Source organism: Ranitomeya variabilis, chromosome 3 (assembly GCF_051348905.1).
Source record: "Ranitomeya variabilis isolate aRanVar5 chromosome 3, aRanVar5.hap1, whole genome shotgun sequence".
Classification (NCBI taxonomy): Eukaryota; Metazoa; Chordata; class Amphibia; order Anura; family Dendrobatidae; genus Ranitomeya; species Ranitomeya variabilis.
Genome location: NC_135234.1, coordinates 50,979,538 through 50,998,300, shown reverse-complemented (window position 1 = coordinate 50,998,300; position 18,763 = coordinate 50,979,538). Strand labels below are relative to the sequence as shown.

Here is an 18,763-nt window from a genome sequence, read left to right as displayed (position 1 = left end):
TGAATTTCTTAATATCCTTTGTGAAAGTTTAACACACTATCTGCACACCAAGCCTGATTGTCAGCTCCTCAATGCCTCTCCTCCCTGCAGAGATCTCCTACTGCTCAGTACGAGCTGCTGTTGTAAGTCAGTGACTGAATACACTTTAACTCATTAGGTCTCTCATTCTAGCTGGACTTGATTCATTTCCTTGTTATACAGCTATTTTCACATGACATTTTAACACCTTGAAAAGGGTATTCTCATGTTTGAAAGTTATGACGTATCCACTGGATAAAGGTTAATATGTACCGATCATTGGATGTCTGAAATCTGGGGCTCTCGAGAACCCTGGCTTTGAGGAGCCCCATGTGAATAGAGCAGTGGTCCATCTTGTACATTGCTGCTTCATCACTGTTAATGGATGGAGTGTAGATTGTTGAGCGCTGCGCACATCTGGTCTTTGTCACTCCCAGTAGAGTGAGTGAAGTGGCAGTGCACTTGATTGACCTCTTTGGAGGTCCTTGAAATCGCTGGGGTTCCCAGGTGACCATTCCCCCCAGCGATTGAAAAATTATGCTGTATCTCATGGTTAACCCATCGGCACCTCACAATTGTGTGATGGGGTGTTGAGGGGAACCAATGCGCGAGAGCACTGGTGCGAGGTCCATTTAAATGCGGCACTGGGTTCCTTAACCTCAGTTGTGCAGAGTGGGTATCTGGGTGCCCAGTCTATATATGTGCCCTCAGTGCCTGATCAATGCTCATGCTAAGTATTTGTGGCATGCCAGTTGCATCATTTTTCCTTCTGAGCTGTATAATGTAGTGATGAGAGAATATACTCGTTACTCGAGATTTCTCGAGCACGCTCGGGGGTCCTCCGAGTATTTTTTAGTGCTCGGAGATTTAGTTTTTCTTGCTGCAGCTGAATGATTTACATCTGTTAGCCAGCATAAGTACATGTGGGGATTCCCTAGCAACCAGGCAACCCCCACATGTACTTATGCTGGCTAACAGATATAAATCATTCAGCTGCGGCGAAGAAAACTAAAACTCCGAGCACTAAAAAATACTCAGAGAACCCCGAGCATGCTCGAGAAATCTCGAGTAACGAGTATATTCGCTCATCACTAGTAAACATAAGTTCATATTTTCATTAGTATTGTTTTGGGGTACTTGGTGTATAAATAAATGAATCAAAAAGTTCTATTTCCCTTTTATTTTTCATTAATATAGAGCCACTAGGGAGTTTGAACATGTATGAGAATTCATCCGTCTTGCAATGTATTTTGCCTGCCAATGTAAAGGGAACCTTTCTGGTCTGATAACGCTATTAACCTGCAGATATAACGTTAATGTGTCAGTTAATAATATTATGAAGGTCCCCAGCTGCCATACTGACAGGGCAGCGCTTGGTAGAAACTAAACTTTCTCCCAGAAGCCGCCGGCTGTCAGTCATACAGGTGTGCAGACGCGGTTACAGTCACTTCTGACAGCACTGAGAGTGGCAGCTGTAAGCATGCCTCGGCACCCACTGACAGCAAGCTCAGTAATGTATGCATACACAGCCGGCTGTCCGTCTATGCCGGGCGGGCAGCTCTGTGCTATGAGCGGTGACTGTAATTTCTCCGGGCACGACTGAAAGCTGGCGGCTCCTGGGAGAAAAAAAGTTCTTTTGTTCCTGGGTGCTGCAGCACCTTCATAATGCTACTACGATGCAGAATAACCCGATATCTGCAGGCTAATAGTGTTTTTAGACATGATTGGTGCCCTCCGATGGAAGACCTGAAGGCCATTGTCAGTCCAGATAACCCACTGGCACACCGCAGTGTTATAGCAGATGTCTTGTAGAGAGACTGATGGAGTTTCCTCTCCAGTCTCATTTGTGTGAAAGCCTTACCTAGACCGCGCATCAGACGGGACCCCCTGATATTTGCAGAATCGGCCAACAGTCTAGTGTTTGTAGGTCACCTGATTCCTCCCATCGAGGAAGAGAAGGATCAAGCAGATCTAATTTCGGACCCCTGATCCTTTTTGTCCTCAGCATAATAATCTGGCCAGTTTTCCCAACCTTTGTGACTTATATTGGGGCCATTAGACTGGTCTCTGATTGCAGCCATTAGATCAGGTTCACTGGGGGGCTGTAGAATACCGTCGGCACCCATAAGAGATGGCAGCGGCGCACTGCAAGTGTAATTATGTCAGTTTGCCAACTTTGCATCGTTTCCATAACATAGTCATGAAGGTAGGTAGGGATTAAAATAGGAAAATCCATTTTATTCTAGAATTTTCATAAGGCCCGTTCTAAAACGAGAGCGAAGAATATCATTGGTTACTCTTTACATTCTTATTGGGAATACTTCTTCGATTTGGATTTTAAAAGTCTTAGACGATCACTGAGGTCACAAGTAACCACAATGTGGCTTCGTCATTTGACTTCTAGTAAATGACTGTAGTCTCCTGGAAAGAACAATTCTGGAACATCTTATTTGGATAATTATGTTGTTCCGTCCCTCTGTTGTTCCTGGAAATATGGGAAGAAATTGGCAAGTGGGCGTTTCATTTCCTCTTGCCTATAGGGTGTGCTCTCCTGTACATGTGCAACATTGCCATCACCGATGGGACATTATCAGAGCCATTAGAGACGGGCCCCAGTTGTGGTAACAGCCCAGTGTAAATTTATAGATTTCCAGTTCGGATAGTAGAGAAATGGCACAGCCGAGATTTAAGAAAATATCCTCTAAAATTATTTTATGAGGTATCTACTAAAATAGTTCAGACAGGTCCTCTAGCAGGTTATTTGACAGCAGCATGATGTAGGAGCAGATAACCTGATTCCAGTGATGTATCACTTGGTTCACTTTTTGCAGTAGCTGTGATTATATTCAGTGTTTTGCTGCAGATCTTGCACTGCTCAGAATGCTGTGTATAACCCCGCCCACATCACTGATTGGCCGCTTCCTGTGTACAGTGAGCTGCTAATCAGTGCTGGGGGCGGGGTTGGACCAGGAGGCACGAGACACCTAGTCCCTAGTGATAATCTCCTGCTTATAAAACACTGATTGCATTGAAACATCAGCACACAGCCTAGTAAGTGACGTCACTCTAGAATCGGGGTCTCTGCTCCTACATGATAGTGCTCTCAGATTACATACCAAAAATCTGCTGACAGATTCCCCTTTAAATCAGGGGTCAGCACCCTGCGGCACTGCTGTTGTTGTAAAACTACAATTTCCAGCATGGCACCTGGCAGAGCATGCCGAGAGTTGTAGTTTTTCAGTGGTTGCAGGATGCTGACCCCCGTATATTCATAGAGCTGCAGATTTTTCTCATTGTATAATGGAGATCACACTGGCTAACTTTTAATTTTCTTTTTTTTTTTTTTTAGGTTTGTGGGTTTTTGTGTTTGCCAAATAACTTTGTCTCCTTTCTGTTTCCTATCCTCAGGCCATCAAAACGGAGTATGCACGTCTATTGAAATTAGCACAAGAGGATCCTCCTCCGGAGACAGACTACCGCTTACAGCATGCAATAGTCTACTTCATCCAGAGCCAGGCGCCAAAGAAGATTATCGAGAGAACCCTCCTGGAACAATTTGCCGATCGCAACCTGAGTTTTGATGAACGGTAAGCAAACTTACCCATGAAGTCTGAGGTTTCGTAGACTCGCAGAACTGGAGGTTCAGTTCTAGACATAACGGTGACACAAACACTTCACTTTTACCAACTTCCTAATAGTCAGAACCTTATGGTTATAAAGAGCTAAGACGAGCTATATAGGCACTGCTTATCTCCTCCTGTGCCCCCTGAAGAAGCAGAGCGAAACGCTTGTTAGGGTGCAGGGACATCAGGTCGGCTGTCCTCCGTTATATATGTGTTCCTATATCTTAGCACTGTAATATATACTATATTTATTGACCAATATAGGAGCCAGCATTGCCGTTTGTGCTAGGCATAAGCACCAATCTTATATCTCATTATTTTCTGTGGTAGGAAGCACGCTATTCTTTTGGGACAGTTTTTGCTGCTCCTGTATGTTCCCCTCAATTTTATTATGGTCAATTTACCCAGAAAGTTTAATTTACATATTAAAATCCATAACTTAACACTTGGAATGTTGTAATATGTGTTTATTTGTGCACTTTTTTGGCATCCAAATACCAATTTATGATACTGGCTGTGTTTTGTGCTGCTTTTTTATTTCAGGGGGAGACGTTGACAACTATTTTTTTTTCCAGGAATATTTATTGTACTGTTTGGATGTTCGTTGTGCAGTGTATATAGTTGTATATTGTTCGTTTTAGACTTCATGGTAAAGGGAAAAAAATGTCGTTTACCTGCAGATAAAGGGTTATCTGCACGTAAATAAAGTTACAGTCATGTTAAGCTGCTTACTGGAGTGGTGGCTACAGGGAGAAAATGAACTTTATATCTTACCTGCAGCTTCCGGTTATACGGACGGGACTGTGATCACTTCCCAACACCAGAGTACAGTGCAAACTGTCCCTCCATGTGCTTGGGAGTGATTTCTGCACTCACTATAAAGTGACCAAAGACTGGAATCTCTCCGTGTGCGCCATGATAACTGAAAGCCAGCAGCTGCAGAGAGGATGCAAGTTCCTTTCCTCCCTGCAGCCACATCTCCAGTAAGGCCGGCTTCACATCACGTTTTAGACACGCGTCAATGGCTCCGTCGGGACTTCCACCTGAATGTAAAACTGGATTCAAGTGTATCCACCGATGGGGCTATTGACTTTAATGACACAGTCACTTTATGCTCTGTCTGGTCTCTTTTTCGGCTTGCTTAAAAATGCGGTTGACGACGTTTTCATGTTTGCGCCAAAAGGGTGGACACTGCCAAAAATGAGGGCAGACAGAGTATAAAGTGCATACTCTTGAGTCCTTTTTTTTTAAGGTCTTCCGACTGAGCCATTGACTTGTGGCTGAGGCTAAAGCATGATGTCTGTTGGAATTGACTTTTTTGTGGGTGGTGTAGTTACAAAATAGTTACAAAAAAAATAAAAATTGATATAGCTTGCTCAAAAACTACCGTATATGTCCAATAAGGAGGAAACGACAAAACCTTTTTCCTATGAGTCGTCTCCCTGATCCTTATTCTGGGGTTTGTTCTCCGTTTCGTACTGTTACAGGCAATCTGTCCATTGCCAGCCGGAGTTGAGCCTATAATACCCGTCTGACCTTATGTATTTTTAGCCACCAGTTTTTGACCTTTGTCACAAGCCAGAATGAGGATTGTGGGGAGGTATCGCAATGAATCGGTTACATTCGACCTCTTGGATGCGGCCAATGCTGTTGTTATTACTCTGTAGTAAGGAGTAGTATCCACTGACCTAAAATTGTCGTTTTCCTGAGATCCATGCAGAGTATGGCCATGGCGTGGAGCCACGTGCTGTAGGCAGATATGGAGGAGATCAGGGATATATTGGTGTGGTTTAGGTTTTATGACTTCCTAATAACCTTTTCTGTAGGTTTGTGATCTTCTTCAAAGTCTGTGCACCTCATCTGTTGGCGCCTAGTGTTTTGTACCAGGGCATGTCCTTGACACTTTTGACATTTGCTCAGCCTCATTAAAAGCTTCACGAATATTAAAACCCAAATATTTGGTTTGTGGATAATTAAAATAATTGTTTTCATTAAATGCATTTGATGAAGATCAAACCTGCTCGCTTGCTTCATGTGCCAGCCACATATAACAATAGCGGTGTTATTTTTCAGCAGTACGGTGCGGTATGAAATGATGACATTTTTATGGGGTGAGAATAGGGAATCCTAATTCCCTAAATATCTGTCACTACTGATTTCTTACCTGCAGAGATTTCAGCTTGGCCAAATATAAAACCTAAAATTACGCTGCCAGGCTCCAGGAGACTGAAATTCAACAAGCTTGTTGGTTTTTTTTTTTTTGTTTTTATGTTTTCCGACATCTATAAAGAAAGAGTTGGGAGGTCCCCGTCCATTTCCAAATCAAACAGCTGGTTTATCCCAGTATTCTAACCTAAAAGCTCCCATGCAAATGAGAAGACCCTGGTGTATATCCATGCATGCTGGGATAAAGCCTCGCCTTGTTTAAAGCCTCGCCTTGCCTTGCCCCTTTCCAACGTTGTGTAATAGTACGCCCACGTCTGAATCCCTCCCTTTGATGTGGGCACCGGCGTTGAGCCCACAACTTTCCCGGCACATGTGAGCTGTTCAGAACAGCTGACATGTGCCTCTAACAGCTGCGGGTGGAATCGCGATCCACCTTCGGCTGTTAACCTGTTAAATGCCGCTGTCAATCTTTGACAGCGGCATTTACCTCGCGCTTACCAATAGCGCACAGGAAATCCCACCCATCAGTGACGCCGTTTTTGAGGACACGATATGTTAAAGCCAATGTGTCTTTCAAAAGTACAACTTTCCCGGAAAATACAAGCCCTCACATGGCCGTTTTGACCGAAAAGAAAAAAAATTATGGCTCTGGGAAGAAGAGGAGCAAAAAAACGAAAGCGCAAAAACGAAAATACCTCTGGTCATGAAGGGGTTACAAAAAACAACATAGGCCTCAAAAAAAGGATATGAACAATGCAGGTCGTGTGCTGAGATGGCAGCAAAAACCTACAGTCGCCACTAAGCAACCTAAAATGCCATAGGAACACTTTTGGCGGTGGCCAGAGGCTAAGAAGACTCCTTTTGCTCTCCATGTGGCTATTGTAGCCCTGTTGGACACCACTTGTATACATTCAAAGTGGAGTAACGTGTTAGACATTGCATTTATTGAATTATTGCCCACAACAATGCACTTGCAACTTTCATAGATTTCTGACCGTACAGAAAGCTAGCAAATTTTCTTAAAAAGAAATGTTCTTATTTTATGTATATTAGCTATTGTATCTAAGCCTTATTCCAGGGAATAACGCTGAGCTCAGCACTAGACACCGCTCATGGAATATACCGTAGATCCTTTTTTTTTCTAATCTCATAAAAACCCTTTTAATAGTCTTTACCTTTTTTTTTAGTTGTCGAAACATTATGAAGGTGGCCCAGGCCAAGCTTGAACTGATAAAGCCGGACGAGGTTAACATGGACGAGTACAAGGTCGGTATAAGATGTGTAATGTATATTTCATGAGCAAAGATCTTAATCTATTTTGTGACCGTTTTTCATAAATTTCCCTTATGCCAGATTAATAAACTAGTTTTTTCAATATTTGCATTTTTTATAGTCCTTTTATTAATAATTAATATCTGACTGCTACATCCATGTTTTGAATAAGTCCATGATCAGCCCATTGTGATGACCAGGCACTTGTTGGTATAAGCAGATTTATGCTAAGTGTTCTGGTTTTTAATCCTCTTTTTTGTTGAAATATAAAGACCAAAAAAGACATTTCTGTTTTTCATATATATATATATTTTTTTTTTCAAATGATCATTTCCTTTCCATACCAATTATTTATATGTTAGACATGGATTTTTTTCCCCCATATGGAGGAAAGCCAAAAACTGGTTCTGGAACGTCAGTGGCTTTTTACCGGCTTTTCCTTTCTTTTATTTTTAACTATGCCACCTGTAAGGTCATAAAACACCTTTTGGGGGCATTACAATATTTAAATACCTACATTGAATTTAATTGCTGCTTTCCCCTGAAAGGCAGTGTTCACACTGAGGTTTTTTTTTTCAGCCTTTTGATCGAACATTGTCTAGTTTGGAGATGTTTCCTTCACATCCTGCTTCATAGAAGTGATGGGCATTTTCTTTTTTTTTTCACCCAGAAGGTTTTCCATAACTAATCACAAATTTGGAAAAAAAATAAGCTCAACAAATACTCCTCATATGGACAGCAAAGTAAATTTGCCGTGGAAATGAATTGGAAAAGTTTTTTCCAAGACTTTTTGAAGTCGTTAAAAGCAAAAAATAAAAAGTCAGTGTGAACATGGCCTAACTGGAGCTGGTACACTGGCCCCAGTTACAGAGCAAATTCAGCCTCATGTCTGCATAGCAGATCTAAACTGGGTCTGCGGAGACCCAAGGCTCCACCTGGCACCCAGCAATTGTGTAATCACTGGATCCGGAGGATGAAGGGCGTAGCGGCGAGTGCTTCTTATACTTTATTCACAGCTTCATTCATTCTTACTCCTTTGTTATACTGCAATCAGAAAGGCAGAGATGGTAGTAAACTGCCTCTGCCTTCTCTAGTGGGAGACTCACCATCAATGAACAGCCTTGCAGAAATGGTCAGACTCCTCATAGTCTACAACAGAGGTGTCAAACTGCATTCCTCGAGGGCCGCCAACAGGTCATGTTTTCAGGATTTCCTTAGCATTCCACAAGGTGCTGGAATCATTCTGTGCAGGTGATTAAATTATCACCTGTGCAATACAAGGAAATCCTGAAAACATGACCTGTTGGCGGCCCTCGAGGAATGCAGTTTGACACCTCTGGTCTACAACACCTCTGCAGAGTTCTATGACGAACGGTCCGATGTTTTAAGACTTGGAGAGTTCACAAGTAGTTGAAACGTTTCAGTATTCACATGGTGTAACCACCATCGTTAACCATAACAATTTTGTGGAATTTCTACTAATCAGCCACCAATTCCATTGATTGGACAGGGATTATTCTTAGGATATGCAATCAGTAAGGAGAAAATGAGCATTGCAGACACTCCTCCGTTCCCGGAGGTCAGTGGGGGGATGGCGCTGTTGGAGCTCTAATCTGACTTTTATAGCAAGCGCTTTTTGGGGAAACCCTTTTGCACCTTTTGTTAGAGTGCTTGGTGCATGTATTTTCTCATGATTTCCGTAACAAGCAATGTCTCTTTATGGCTCTTATTCCTGTATAGAGGTGGCACAAGGAATACCGGATCTTTCGAGAGACGACGATGTTAATCTTGATCGGATTAGAATTGTTTCAGAACAAAAGGTACGAGATTGTGATTTGCAGAATTTCAGCATTTGTGCACTTATTGGTACAATTTATTCACTTGTGTAGTATTTATATTATGTTTTATCAATTAAAAGGAATCTGACAGCTGATCGGTTTTGCCGAATCCACAGGAAGCATGTATATGGCCCTAGCTGCATGATTTCAGCCATATCTGTTGACCGAGCTGTATGGGAGACTAGTCAGACAGGCAGACCCCTGGTGGCTTTATCTATAGGAGCACGCAGGGAAAGACGTGTCAGTCAAAGGGAGCGAGTGGTGAGAAGCCGCCAGGGATCTGCCTTTCCGACTAGTTTCCTGCTTGGTTCGGTCCAAGGCATGTTTCAGAGTCAAACATACATGGCGGTAATTATGTAGCCAGTGCCTGATACATGCTGCCCGTGGATCTGGCATTAACGATAGTAAATTTGAGACATAAGATGGCTTGCCACCTTTCAATGAGCCACCAAAACTCAAAGGAAGACAACAATGAATAGGAATTGCACGAATCTGAAGTTTTGGTTTTACTAAAAGTACAAAACCCTATTTTAGCTGATTTGACTTGTGCAGAACCTCTCATTTCCGTATTGATTATTAGGTCACATTGGGCAGGATGGTTGCCCACCTGGTACCCAGCACATGTTCTGTTTTAATGAACGTGCACCATGCCAGCTTCCCACCCAGCACGCTTAAAGCGATGCACAAATGAAAGGCGCTGTACATCTTTTAAGGGTTAAGAAACTTTGGAAATTGTGTTGCATTGGTACAAATCAACTCGATCCATCGGATATGTTGGTTATCTCTGGCCGGTGGACCGTGCCTCAGGAACCACCTCGTAACTCTTGGCATCCTCGGCTCTTCTTATGAATAGTCTGCTTGGCTCACGTGTGTCAGGCTGCATCGATGAGTCAAACTAATAAAGAAGTATGTCATCCAGTACGGGAGGCAGTTCTCGGGGATCCTGGCCAACAGCTGCAGGGAGAAGAGTTTAATTTCTTAGTATTGTGCATAACCCTAGCCCATTAGCTGACGTAACCTCTGCCTTATCTCCTAGTTATGTGGAAGCTTTGCTGTACCTCATTTATGGCTACCAGTACAACAAGGATCTTCTCTCAAGAGGCCCATATAGAGGACACGATGAGGAACTGATTTCTCATTATCGAAGGGAGTGTTTTCTAGTAAGTAGAACATATGCTCGATTTATACAGAATCCATCCCATGACCTCTGACGAGCTGTAAAGTTTATGTTTATGTGTAACTTTGCTTAGTACTTTTCGGCATATACTTCCCATAAGTAACGTTTGTAGACTTGAGAGAGTAGTATACATTATAAAAAATTTAAAAAAATGAAATACTGATATTGTCATGGCCTCTTTAAGCAGCTTTTGGCAATATGAGGCCACTGTTCTGATTTTTTGGCAGTGTGGCCCTGTTTTAGATACAGCACCTCATGTATGGGCTACAACAATAAATGTGGCACATTACGTAAATTTGTTTATAAACCTTTTATTTCTTGTGTCCTGAAGAAACTGAATGAGAAAGCCGCGATCATGTTCGAGTCTGGAGATGTAGAAAAAGTCGGCAACGGCCTGACTCTGATGAATGAACTCATTGTGCCATGTTTGCCCATGTTGTTGGCTGATGAAATAGAAGAAAAGGACATAATTGCTGTAGAAGACATGAGGAATCGCTGGTGTTCATACCTGGGGCAAGAAATGGAACGTGAGTCTCCACGGTGGATTATATTATTACCCCTAACGGGCGCCGACCCCAATTATCTCAGATTAGGACAAGCCTCGCACATCTGACATTCATGGTCAGCGTCCGCACCATAATGTCTGGACCGGTCATGGGTCTCTTGACCAGAATTCATCATCTTCATAGACATGTATAAAGACATTGAGTTCTGGTGAGGAAACCTACGGCTGGTGCAGGCATCGCAGTCCATATAGGACCGTGAATTTGTTCTCCCTTTGGTGGGACGGGGATCGTTTGTTCTCCCTTTGGTGGGACGGGGATCGTTTGTTCTCCCTGTGGTGGGACGGGGATTGTTTGTTCTCCCTGTGGTGGGACGGGGACCGTTTGTTCTCCCTGTGGTGGGACGGGGATCGTTTGTTCTTCCTATGGTGGGACGGGGACCGTTTGTTCTCACTGTGGTGGGACGGGGATCGTTTGTTCTCCCTGTGGTGGGACGGGGATCGTTTGTTCTCCCTGTGGTGGGACGGGGATCGTTTGTTCTCCCTGTGGTGGGACGGGGATCGTTTGTTCTCCCTGTGGTGGGACGGGGATCGTTTGTTCTCCCTGTGGTGGGCGGGGGATCGTTTGTTCTCCCTGTGGTGGGACGGGGGTGGTTTGTTCTCCCTGTGGTGGGACGGGAATCGTTTGTTCTCCCTGTGGTGGGACGGGAATCGTTTGTTCTCCCTGTGGTGGGACGGGAATCGTTTGTTCTCCCTGTGGTGGGACGGGGACCATTTGTTCTCCCTGTGGTGGGACGGGGATCGTTTGTTCTCCCTCTGGTGGGACGGGGATCGTTTGTTCTCCCTGTGGTGGGACGGGGATCGTTTGTTCTCCCTGTGGTGGGACGGGGATCGCTTGTTGTCTCTGTGGTGGGACGGGGATCGTTGTTCTCCATGTGGTGGGACAGGGATCGTTTGTTCTCCCTGTGGTGGGACAGGAATCGTTTGTTCTCTCTGTGGTGGGACAGGAATCGTTTGTTCTCTCTGTGGTGGGACGGGGATCGTTTGTTCTCCCTGTGGTGGGACGGGGACTGTTTGTTCTCACTGTGGTGGGACGGGGATCGCTTGTTGTCTCTGTGGTGGGACGGGGATCGTTGTTCTCCATGTGGTGGGACAGGGATCGTTTGTTCTCCCTGTGGTGGGACAGGGATCGTTTGTTCTCCCTGTGGTGGGACAGGAATCGTTTGTTCTCTCTGTGGTGGGACGGGGATCGTTTGTTCTCACTGTGGTGGGACGGGGACCGTTTGTTCTCACTGTGGTGGGACGGGGACCGTTTGTTCTCACTGTGGTGGGACGGGGATCGTTTGTTCTCACTGTGGTGGGACGGGGATCGTTTGTTCTCCCTGTGGTGGGACAGGAATCGTTTGTTCTCTCTGTGGTTGGACGGGGATCGTTTGTTCTCCCTGTGGTGGGACGGGGACCGTTTGTTCTCACTGTGGTGGGACGGGGATCGTTTGTTCTCACTGTGGTGGGACGGGGATCGTTTGTTCTCCCTGTGGTGGGACGGGGATCGTTTGTTCTCCCTGTGGTGGGACGGGGATCGTTTGTTCTCCCTGTGGCGGGACGGGGATCCGTTTGTTCTCCATGTGGCGGGACGGGGATCCGTTTGTTCTCCATGTTGTAAGACGGGGATCGTTGTTCTCCATGTGGTGGGACAGGGATCGTTTGTTGCCCCTGTGGTGGGACGGGGATCGTTTGTTCCCCCTGTGGTGGGACGGGGGATCATTTGTTCCCCTAAATCAAGTTTTGAAGGTGACACTCCCTTTAACACCATGAGCCATCTCACAGTATAGCAAAATGATAAACATTTTCCTAGGTGTGAATGCCACTGTTCTCCTGAATTTGCCATTTGTCTTCTTTTCCTGCGCCTCCATTCCTGAGAAACGGTCTCCTCTTCTCTGTGTGGTATTCTGTTTTTATCCAAATGAGTGAGGTCCTCTACTGTTCTCCTAAGGGGTCCTCATGTGGGAGATGCCCACTTGGTACAAAGACTAGATTTATACACTGGAAGAAGAGGCCATATCTCTGGAACGGAGTGGAGCAGGATTAACTCCAGGGAAAAAATAAATATTTCTGACAAGAGACCGGTCCTTTTTATTAGGGGCAAAATAAATACATGCAGAAGACAAATATGCATTTGATCAACTTTAACCAAAAATCTTTCATTCAGTATAAACACTTATGTGTTAATGGGCGTGATGACTTTTGCCCGCTGGGTTTGCGTCGTGCGCTCATTGAGCCCCTTCTTTGTTCCCATCTCTCCAGCGTGTCTACAAGAAAAGCTGACTGACTTCCTGCCAAAACTGCTTGATTGTTCAACTGAAATCAAAGGTTTCAACGACCCGCCAAAGCTTCCTACCTTCTCCACGCACGAGCTGTGCGAGCGGTTTGCTCGAATTATGTTGTCACTTAGTCGTACGCCGGCTGACGGGAGATGAACAATGCACCTTCTTACGCACATTCTATAGACTCTTTTATTTTTTTCCTTTATTTTTCTTTCTTAGTTTTTAACTCATGCCTTCCCATGACAAGGTTTGCTTTGTTGCTGCTATAGGTTTTTAACTTCTTTTATTTTTTATGTTATAAATTGTCAAAGATAAAATGACTGTATAGACTGTTTTGGTTTTTTTTTTAGCCAGACTGCACCCACACCTGAGTTACGCATGGCCTTCAGCAGACGCATCCAAACTATCCCAAACTATTTATGGCAAGACCGCTTCAATGGCCACACCTTTGTGACAGTATTACATTGCTTTTATCTACAAAAAAACTCATTTTATCAATGCTTTGGGGTTTTTTTTGTTATTGATTCCCCACCACCTTTTAAGTCTGGATTTATTTTCTGTGACCGCCGCCATTTTAATTATCTGGTGCCATGTTAATAAAAGGACATGGCGCCTGGTAGCTTGTAAATGACATTTAAAGAATAAAGTTTTATTTATGGTTACTCCGTTTGGAAAAAAAAAAAATATTAATAAAAAAAGAAATTGTACATTTATGTATGAAATGAATAGATAAGTATTTTTTGACGAGCTGAGCAGTACTTAAAGGACGGGGTTTTGTGGGGTTAAACTGTTTTTCTCGATTTGTTGAAGGAATTTTTTTTCTTTGTTTTTTTACTTTAGAAAATCAGCACATTATTTCTCAAATAAATGTACTCTTTTTAAAAGAAAGAAAATGTTATGTGGGTGGAACTATAATGGAATAATCGATGTCTTGCTCAATCTGTCCCTGTGCACATTGAAAATTAAACCACAACACGTTCACTCCAGTTCTGGACCTGTTGGTACCCAGTATTCCAGGCAAAATACCAAAACACTTGGTTTCCAATAATCACAGGGTTAACACATTGTGAGAAAGTCCTGTGGGCTCTTTAGAGCCAGTCTGGCCTCAACATTTTATGCATATTATTATTTATAAGACCATTTCCCTTTTATCATTTTATGCATTTTTTATATATCTAGGAACCATTTCCCTTTCCAGGTGTATCCATATTAAAGGGAATCTGTCATCAGGTTTTTGCTATGTAATCTAATACCAACTTGATGTAGCGGCAGAGAGCCCGATTTCAGTGAGGTATCACTTACTTGGCTGCTTGGTTCCGCTTTGATACAAATCCTATTTTCTCTATTGTAGATCTAGCAGTGCTCAGAATGCTGAACTGTGTATAACCCCGCCCACACCACTGATTGGCAGCTTGCTGACAATATAAACAAAAGCTGCCAATGGGTTGTGTGGGCAGGGTTACGCAGATTAGCCTGACTGGCCTGCACATGAGACCTAGTCCAGATGTGATAATCTCCTGCTGATAAATCACTGATTTGTATTGAACCTACAGCACAGCCTGGTATAAGTGATTAATTGCTGGAATCGGGGTCTCTGCCCTTACATTATGCTGCATTCAGATTAAATGTCAAAATTCTCTTTTTATTATTAAAGGCATTCTCTGCAACAAGCTAAGGCTAGGTTCACACTGCGTTAACAGCAGCCCGTTCAACACACGGGCTGCTGTTAATGCAAGTGCCGGTATGGCAGCGCGCTAGCGCAGATAGAGCTCTATCTGCGCTAGCAGTGACGGACCCGGAAACGCTGCAGCCCGCGTCTCGGGGTCCGTCACTCAATGACGGCACATAGCTAGCGTACGCCCATTGTGGGCATGCGCTAGCGATGCATCCTACATTGAACTAAATGGCGGCGTTAGCGGGCTACATTACACCGCGTTATGCCGCGTGTGTAACGTAGTCCGTCTAGCGGATGCATATATCGTAATGTGAACCCAGCCTAAGCATTTTTCTTTTACTTTGGCATGTTGTGGGTAACACCGCTTCTCTGTAGTTGCCCTTTTCAGGCTTGGGGGGTACATTTAGAGCAGCAAGGAACAAGTTTATAACATTTCAGATTTAATATACAACAGAAGTACAGTGCTTAAAAAGGTTTCAAAGATGAAATGATAAAATTACACTCATACGTAAAAGCAAAAACAGAATAAAATAAAAGGGTTAAATATAGAAATATCCTATGAATTTGGAACCACAAGAGGTTCTGGTGGAGGAGAATGCCGCAGAAAATATTGACAGATCTGTAATATCGGTTGCTTCTCCTGGGATCCGACACTGATATTTGGAAGATTAAATGTCCTCGTCAGCATTCACCAGGCTCTTTATCCTCAGAGGTGTCATCCTCCCATATTGTGTTATGTTCTGAGACAACGTGCCTTCTCCAAATGAATTTGTAAAATCCAACTACATGTACAAAGCGAGAGGTACCACACTGATGCTCGTAGTATCTTAATAGAACTCCTTAATTACGTCATTTGGTCAGGGTCTATATAGGTTATTAATCATCATGCATTGTAACAGTATAAATGTCTCAGTCAATCTATGAGAAACACAGTAGACGGCACTACCGCCTATTATTACAGCTGAGCCTGCCCCTCTGCAACAGGAATGTGACCTCCGGATCCCGGGTGTTTCTGCCAAAGACACATGCCAATAAATCCAATAAAGAAACCGAAAAGCAGCACTCACCGATCCTTCCGAGACAGGTATCTTTATTTGTACATGATAAAAATCTTCACGGCCGGGAGTACAGATGTAAAGTGTGCGGCAAGCCTGACGACTGCCGTTTCGCGCCCTCCTGGCGCTTCTACGGGTCAGTTATGACCTGTCTCGGACGGATCGGTGAGTGCTGCTTCTCTGTTTCTTCATTGGATTTATTTGTATAAATGTCTCAGCTTATCACTACATATGTCCTGGCATTGGCATGCATACATATAATTTGATAAAGTTAACACTATCAACACCCAGGGTCTAGGTGTGGCTCTACTCTAGTTTCACTTCTCTGTTATCTCTAAGTCTTTAGCCAAAGACGTTTTTAAGACCCTCTTAACCATACATAGACTTCATTTTTGCAGGCAAGGAGATGTATGTAGAAAAAACAAAATTGAGTCGGGATAGATAAATAACTCCTGTGCTCACAGAGACAGGGTTACAGTGATGAGTACCACCTCTATACACAGCTTATGATACAGGATCCACCACAATAGTCAATGTCACAGCTGACCCTGCTCCTCTTCCCTTCAGTTTTGCACATGCTCAGATGCTTCAATGCAGAAGAGAAGTTCAAGGTGTTATCACTGTGGCTAATGTACATGTTTTGTTTTCTAAGGCCAGGTGCCCACAATCCGGAAGTAGCAGTGCTTTGGATGCAGTGATGCTCGCTGAGTCCAAAGCGTTGCAGTCGATTGAACACAGGTGAATACACATGTGATCACTGATCCGTGCGGATTCACCTCATCCAATACATTCTGTTGGTGAAATTTCTCTGGCAGAGACTAGTGTCTCCACAAGAGAAAGTGACATGCTGCAGTCTGGAAAGATGTGCCGCATGTCAGTCTCCACTGGTGATCCACGGGCATCTGTGGACGCATAGTGGACATGGGATTTTTTGAAATCCAATCCACTATGCTTTAACAGCTGTCTGCTGCAGGTTTGACGCTGCATAAATACCCAGTGTCAAACCTGCATCAACTCCGGTTCGTGGGCACATAAATTTAACTCGTTTCCAACTGTCAGTAATAATACGTCCCAGAGCCCTGGTACTTATTGAAACAAGACGGATTATTATGTCCAAGAGATCGTGTGCGCACGCGATTGCCGCTGGGTGTTAGCTGATTCTGGTCCCCTACTGCTCCTGGCACTTTAACCCCCTAAGTTCTGCCATCGAACTCTGAAGCAGGCAGAGGGAAGATAGCCCCTCTGCCCTTGGATCGGAGACTTTGTGGCGTCATCGTGGAATGACATAATCCCCCACCATCCCCCAAAAAATCCTGAATTGCTGTTTTCTCCTTCGCCTCATTGGGGGACACAGACCGTGGGTGTATGCTGCTGCCACTAGGAGGCTGACACTAAGTGATACAAAAAAAGTTAGCTCCTCCCCTGCAGCATACACCCTCCTGCTGGCTCTCAGCTAACCAGTTCAAGCTTAGTGTCCGTAGGAGGCACACGGACAGGTCTGTTTTTCAGACCAGAACTTTTCGGATTTTCTACTATTTAACCCTTTTACCTGGACGAAGGGGGCGACGGATTCTTTCATGTTCCGATCTCCCCCGAACCAACAACAGGCGAGCACGGGAGTTTCACCTCTCCGTATCCTCTCCTGCGACGTGGGAAGCCACTGCCTGAGCTGATTTTAGGGGCGACGGGCCCCTTCAAGGGCACCGATCTCCCCCCTCCCTTTTCAGACGAGCACTGGAGTGTCACCTTCAGTATCCTCTTCTGCAGCCAGGCCTATTGCCGGACATTCAGCCCTGCCCACCAGGTTTTACCCTTGGCTGTTCAGAGGCACTCTCCATTGTGGCATCCGTGCAGCCCCCACTGCATTACCACTGAAAAAGCGGATGATGGAAGGAGGCGGACAGTTCCTCTCCACCCCCCTTTTACGGGGATGGTGGATGGAGGCTTCCCAACCCTGCACCGTCCTATCTACCCTGGGCACAGCTCTGATCTACAGCATCTACCATCCCCTTCATATTGGGGTAAGTGCACATCAGGGGTCGTTTTTCCGGCGGTTATAAGAGGGCTCCATAGCGTCAGGGTCCCCTCAGAGCTCCGCGGCACATTTCCCTACAGTCCACGGGTGTGCGCCGGCCGAAGCCATAAATTTAGTTCCCGGCTTTGGCCTTGTGTAGGCCGCATCCAGGGAAGCCCCGCCCACCGCTCGCATCATTCTAGCGGCTCCGCCCCCCTATTCGGGCGTTTCTCACTCAGGACGAGAGTCTCGGCGGCCATCTTCTTACCCCTGCCGACTCCAGCTGTAAATTTCCGGAAGCGGCTGCTGCATCGCATCAGCGGTATTCAGCGCTGAAGACAGCGCTATTCCAACGCCGACGGGGGACTCAGGATCCGGGTAAGCAGACAATCCCTCACCCGGCACCCCTCCCCGCACGCACCGGTAGCATTAAAGGGACAAGCAGCACAGTTGCCCTGTGCTTAAGGCTGGCGTTTGCAGCATGGGAGTCCACGGTTCTCCACCCTGGATGACAGTATGTTCTCCTCGTGCTCATCTTCTATAGACATACTGAAACGGTCCAGGGAACTTGTCACTCCCTGATGCCTACCGACATCAAGGGCGTATCTATCAGCTCCCTATTCTTAAAGGCAATTCCCTCTTTAAAGGTACCATGTCCGGTAGTCACTGGACTTATAGGCACACGTCCATCATTCCCTGGCCTTTAAAGACACATGATCTCATTCCCTGGTCTTAAAGGTTCCCTAGTTTTAAAGGGCACATGACCAGTTTTTCACCGGTCTTACACTCATGACCATTCTAAGCCGGTCACTTTTTTTCCCAAAGCACCTAGTTCAAATCAGCTCAGGAGTCCTCCGCCGCCGATCCCAGCTCTTCCCAGAGTATCTAGTTCTCCTTAAGGGGGCTTTGTCGCTGGTGTAATCCATGGCCTCCCTGACCATGAGGTTGTACCCTCTGGTTTGAAGTCCTCGCAAGGCATATATATATATCTCCCCCTACAGGGGAACCTTAGGCTAGCAGGGGCCACACGTATTCTAGAAACGGAACAAGACTCCATATATGAAGCAGATGTTACCTCGGATCTGGATTCGCCACAGCC

The 18,763-nt window shown here is 44.9% G+C and overlaps 1 protein-coding gene across 2 annotated transcripts in view; it reads left to right on the top strand.

The window, feature by feature from the left end:
• USP25 (ubiquitin specific peptidase 25) overlaps window positions 1-13,633 on the top strand; it is a 104,904-nt gene extending 91,271 nt beyond the window's left edge. For both annotated transcript variants that reach the window (XM_077294032.1, XM_077294033.1), the window contains 6 exons: window positions 3,427-3,605; window positions 6,995-7,073; window positions 8,820-8,899; window positions 9,954-10,077; window positions 10,426-10,621; window positions 12,901-13,633. In XM_077294032.1, coding sequence (XP_077150147.1) covers window positions 3,427-3,605; window positions 6,995-7,073; window positions 8,820-8,899; window positions 9,954-10,077; window positions 10,426-10,621; window positions 12,901-13,073 — 831 coding nt within the window. In that variant the 3' untranslated portion in view covers window positions 13,074-13,633. The remainder of the gene's footprint in view (window positions 1-3,426; window positions 3,606-6,994; window positions 7,074-8,819; window positions 8,900-9,953; window positions 10,078-10,425; window positions 10,622-12,900) is intronic.
• The last annotated feature ends 5,130 nt before the right edge of the window (window positions 13,634-18,763 follow it).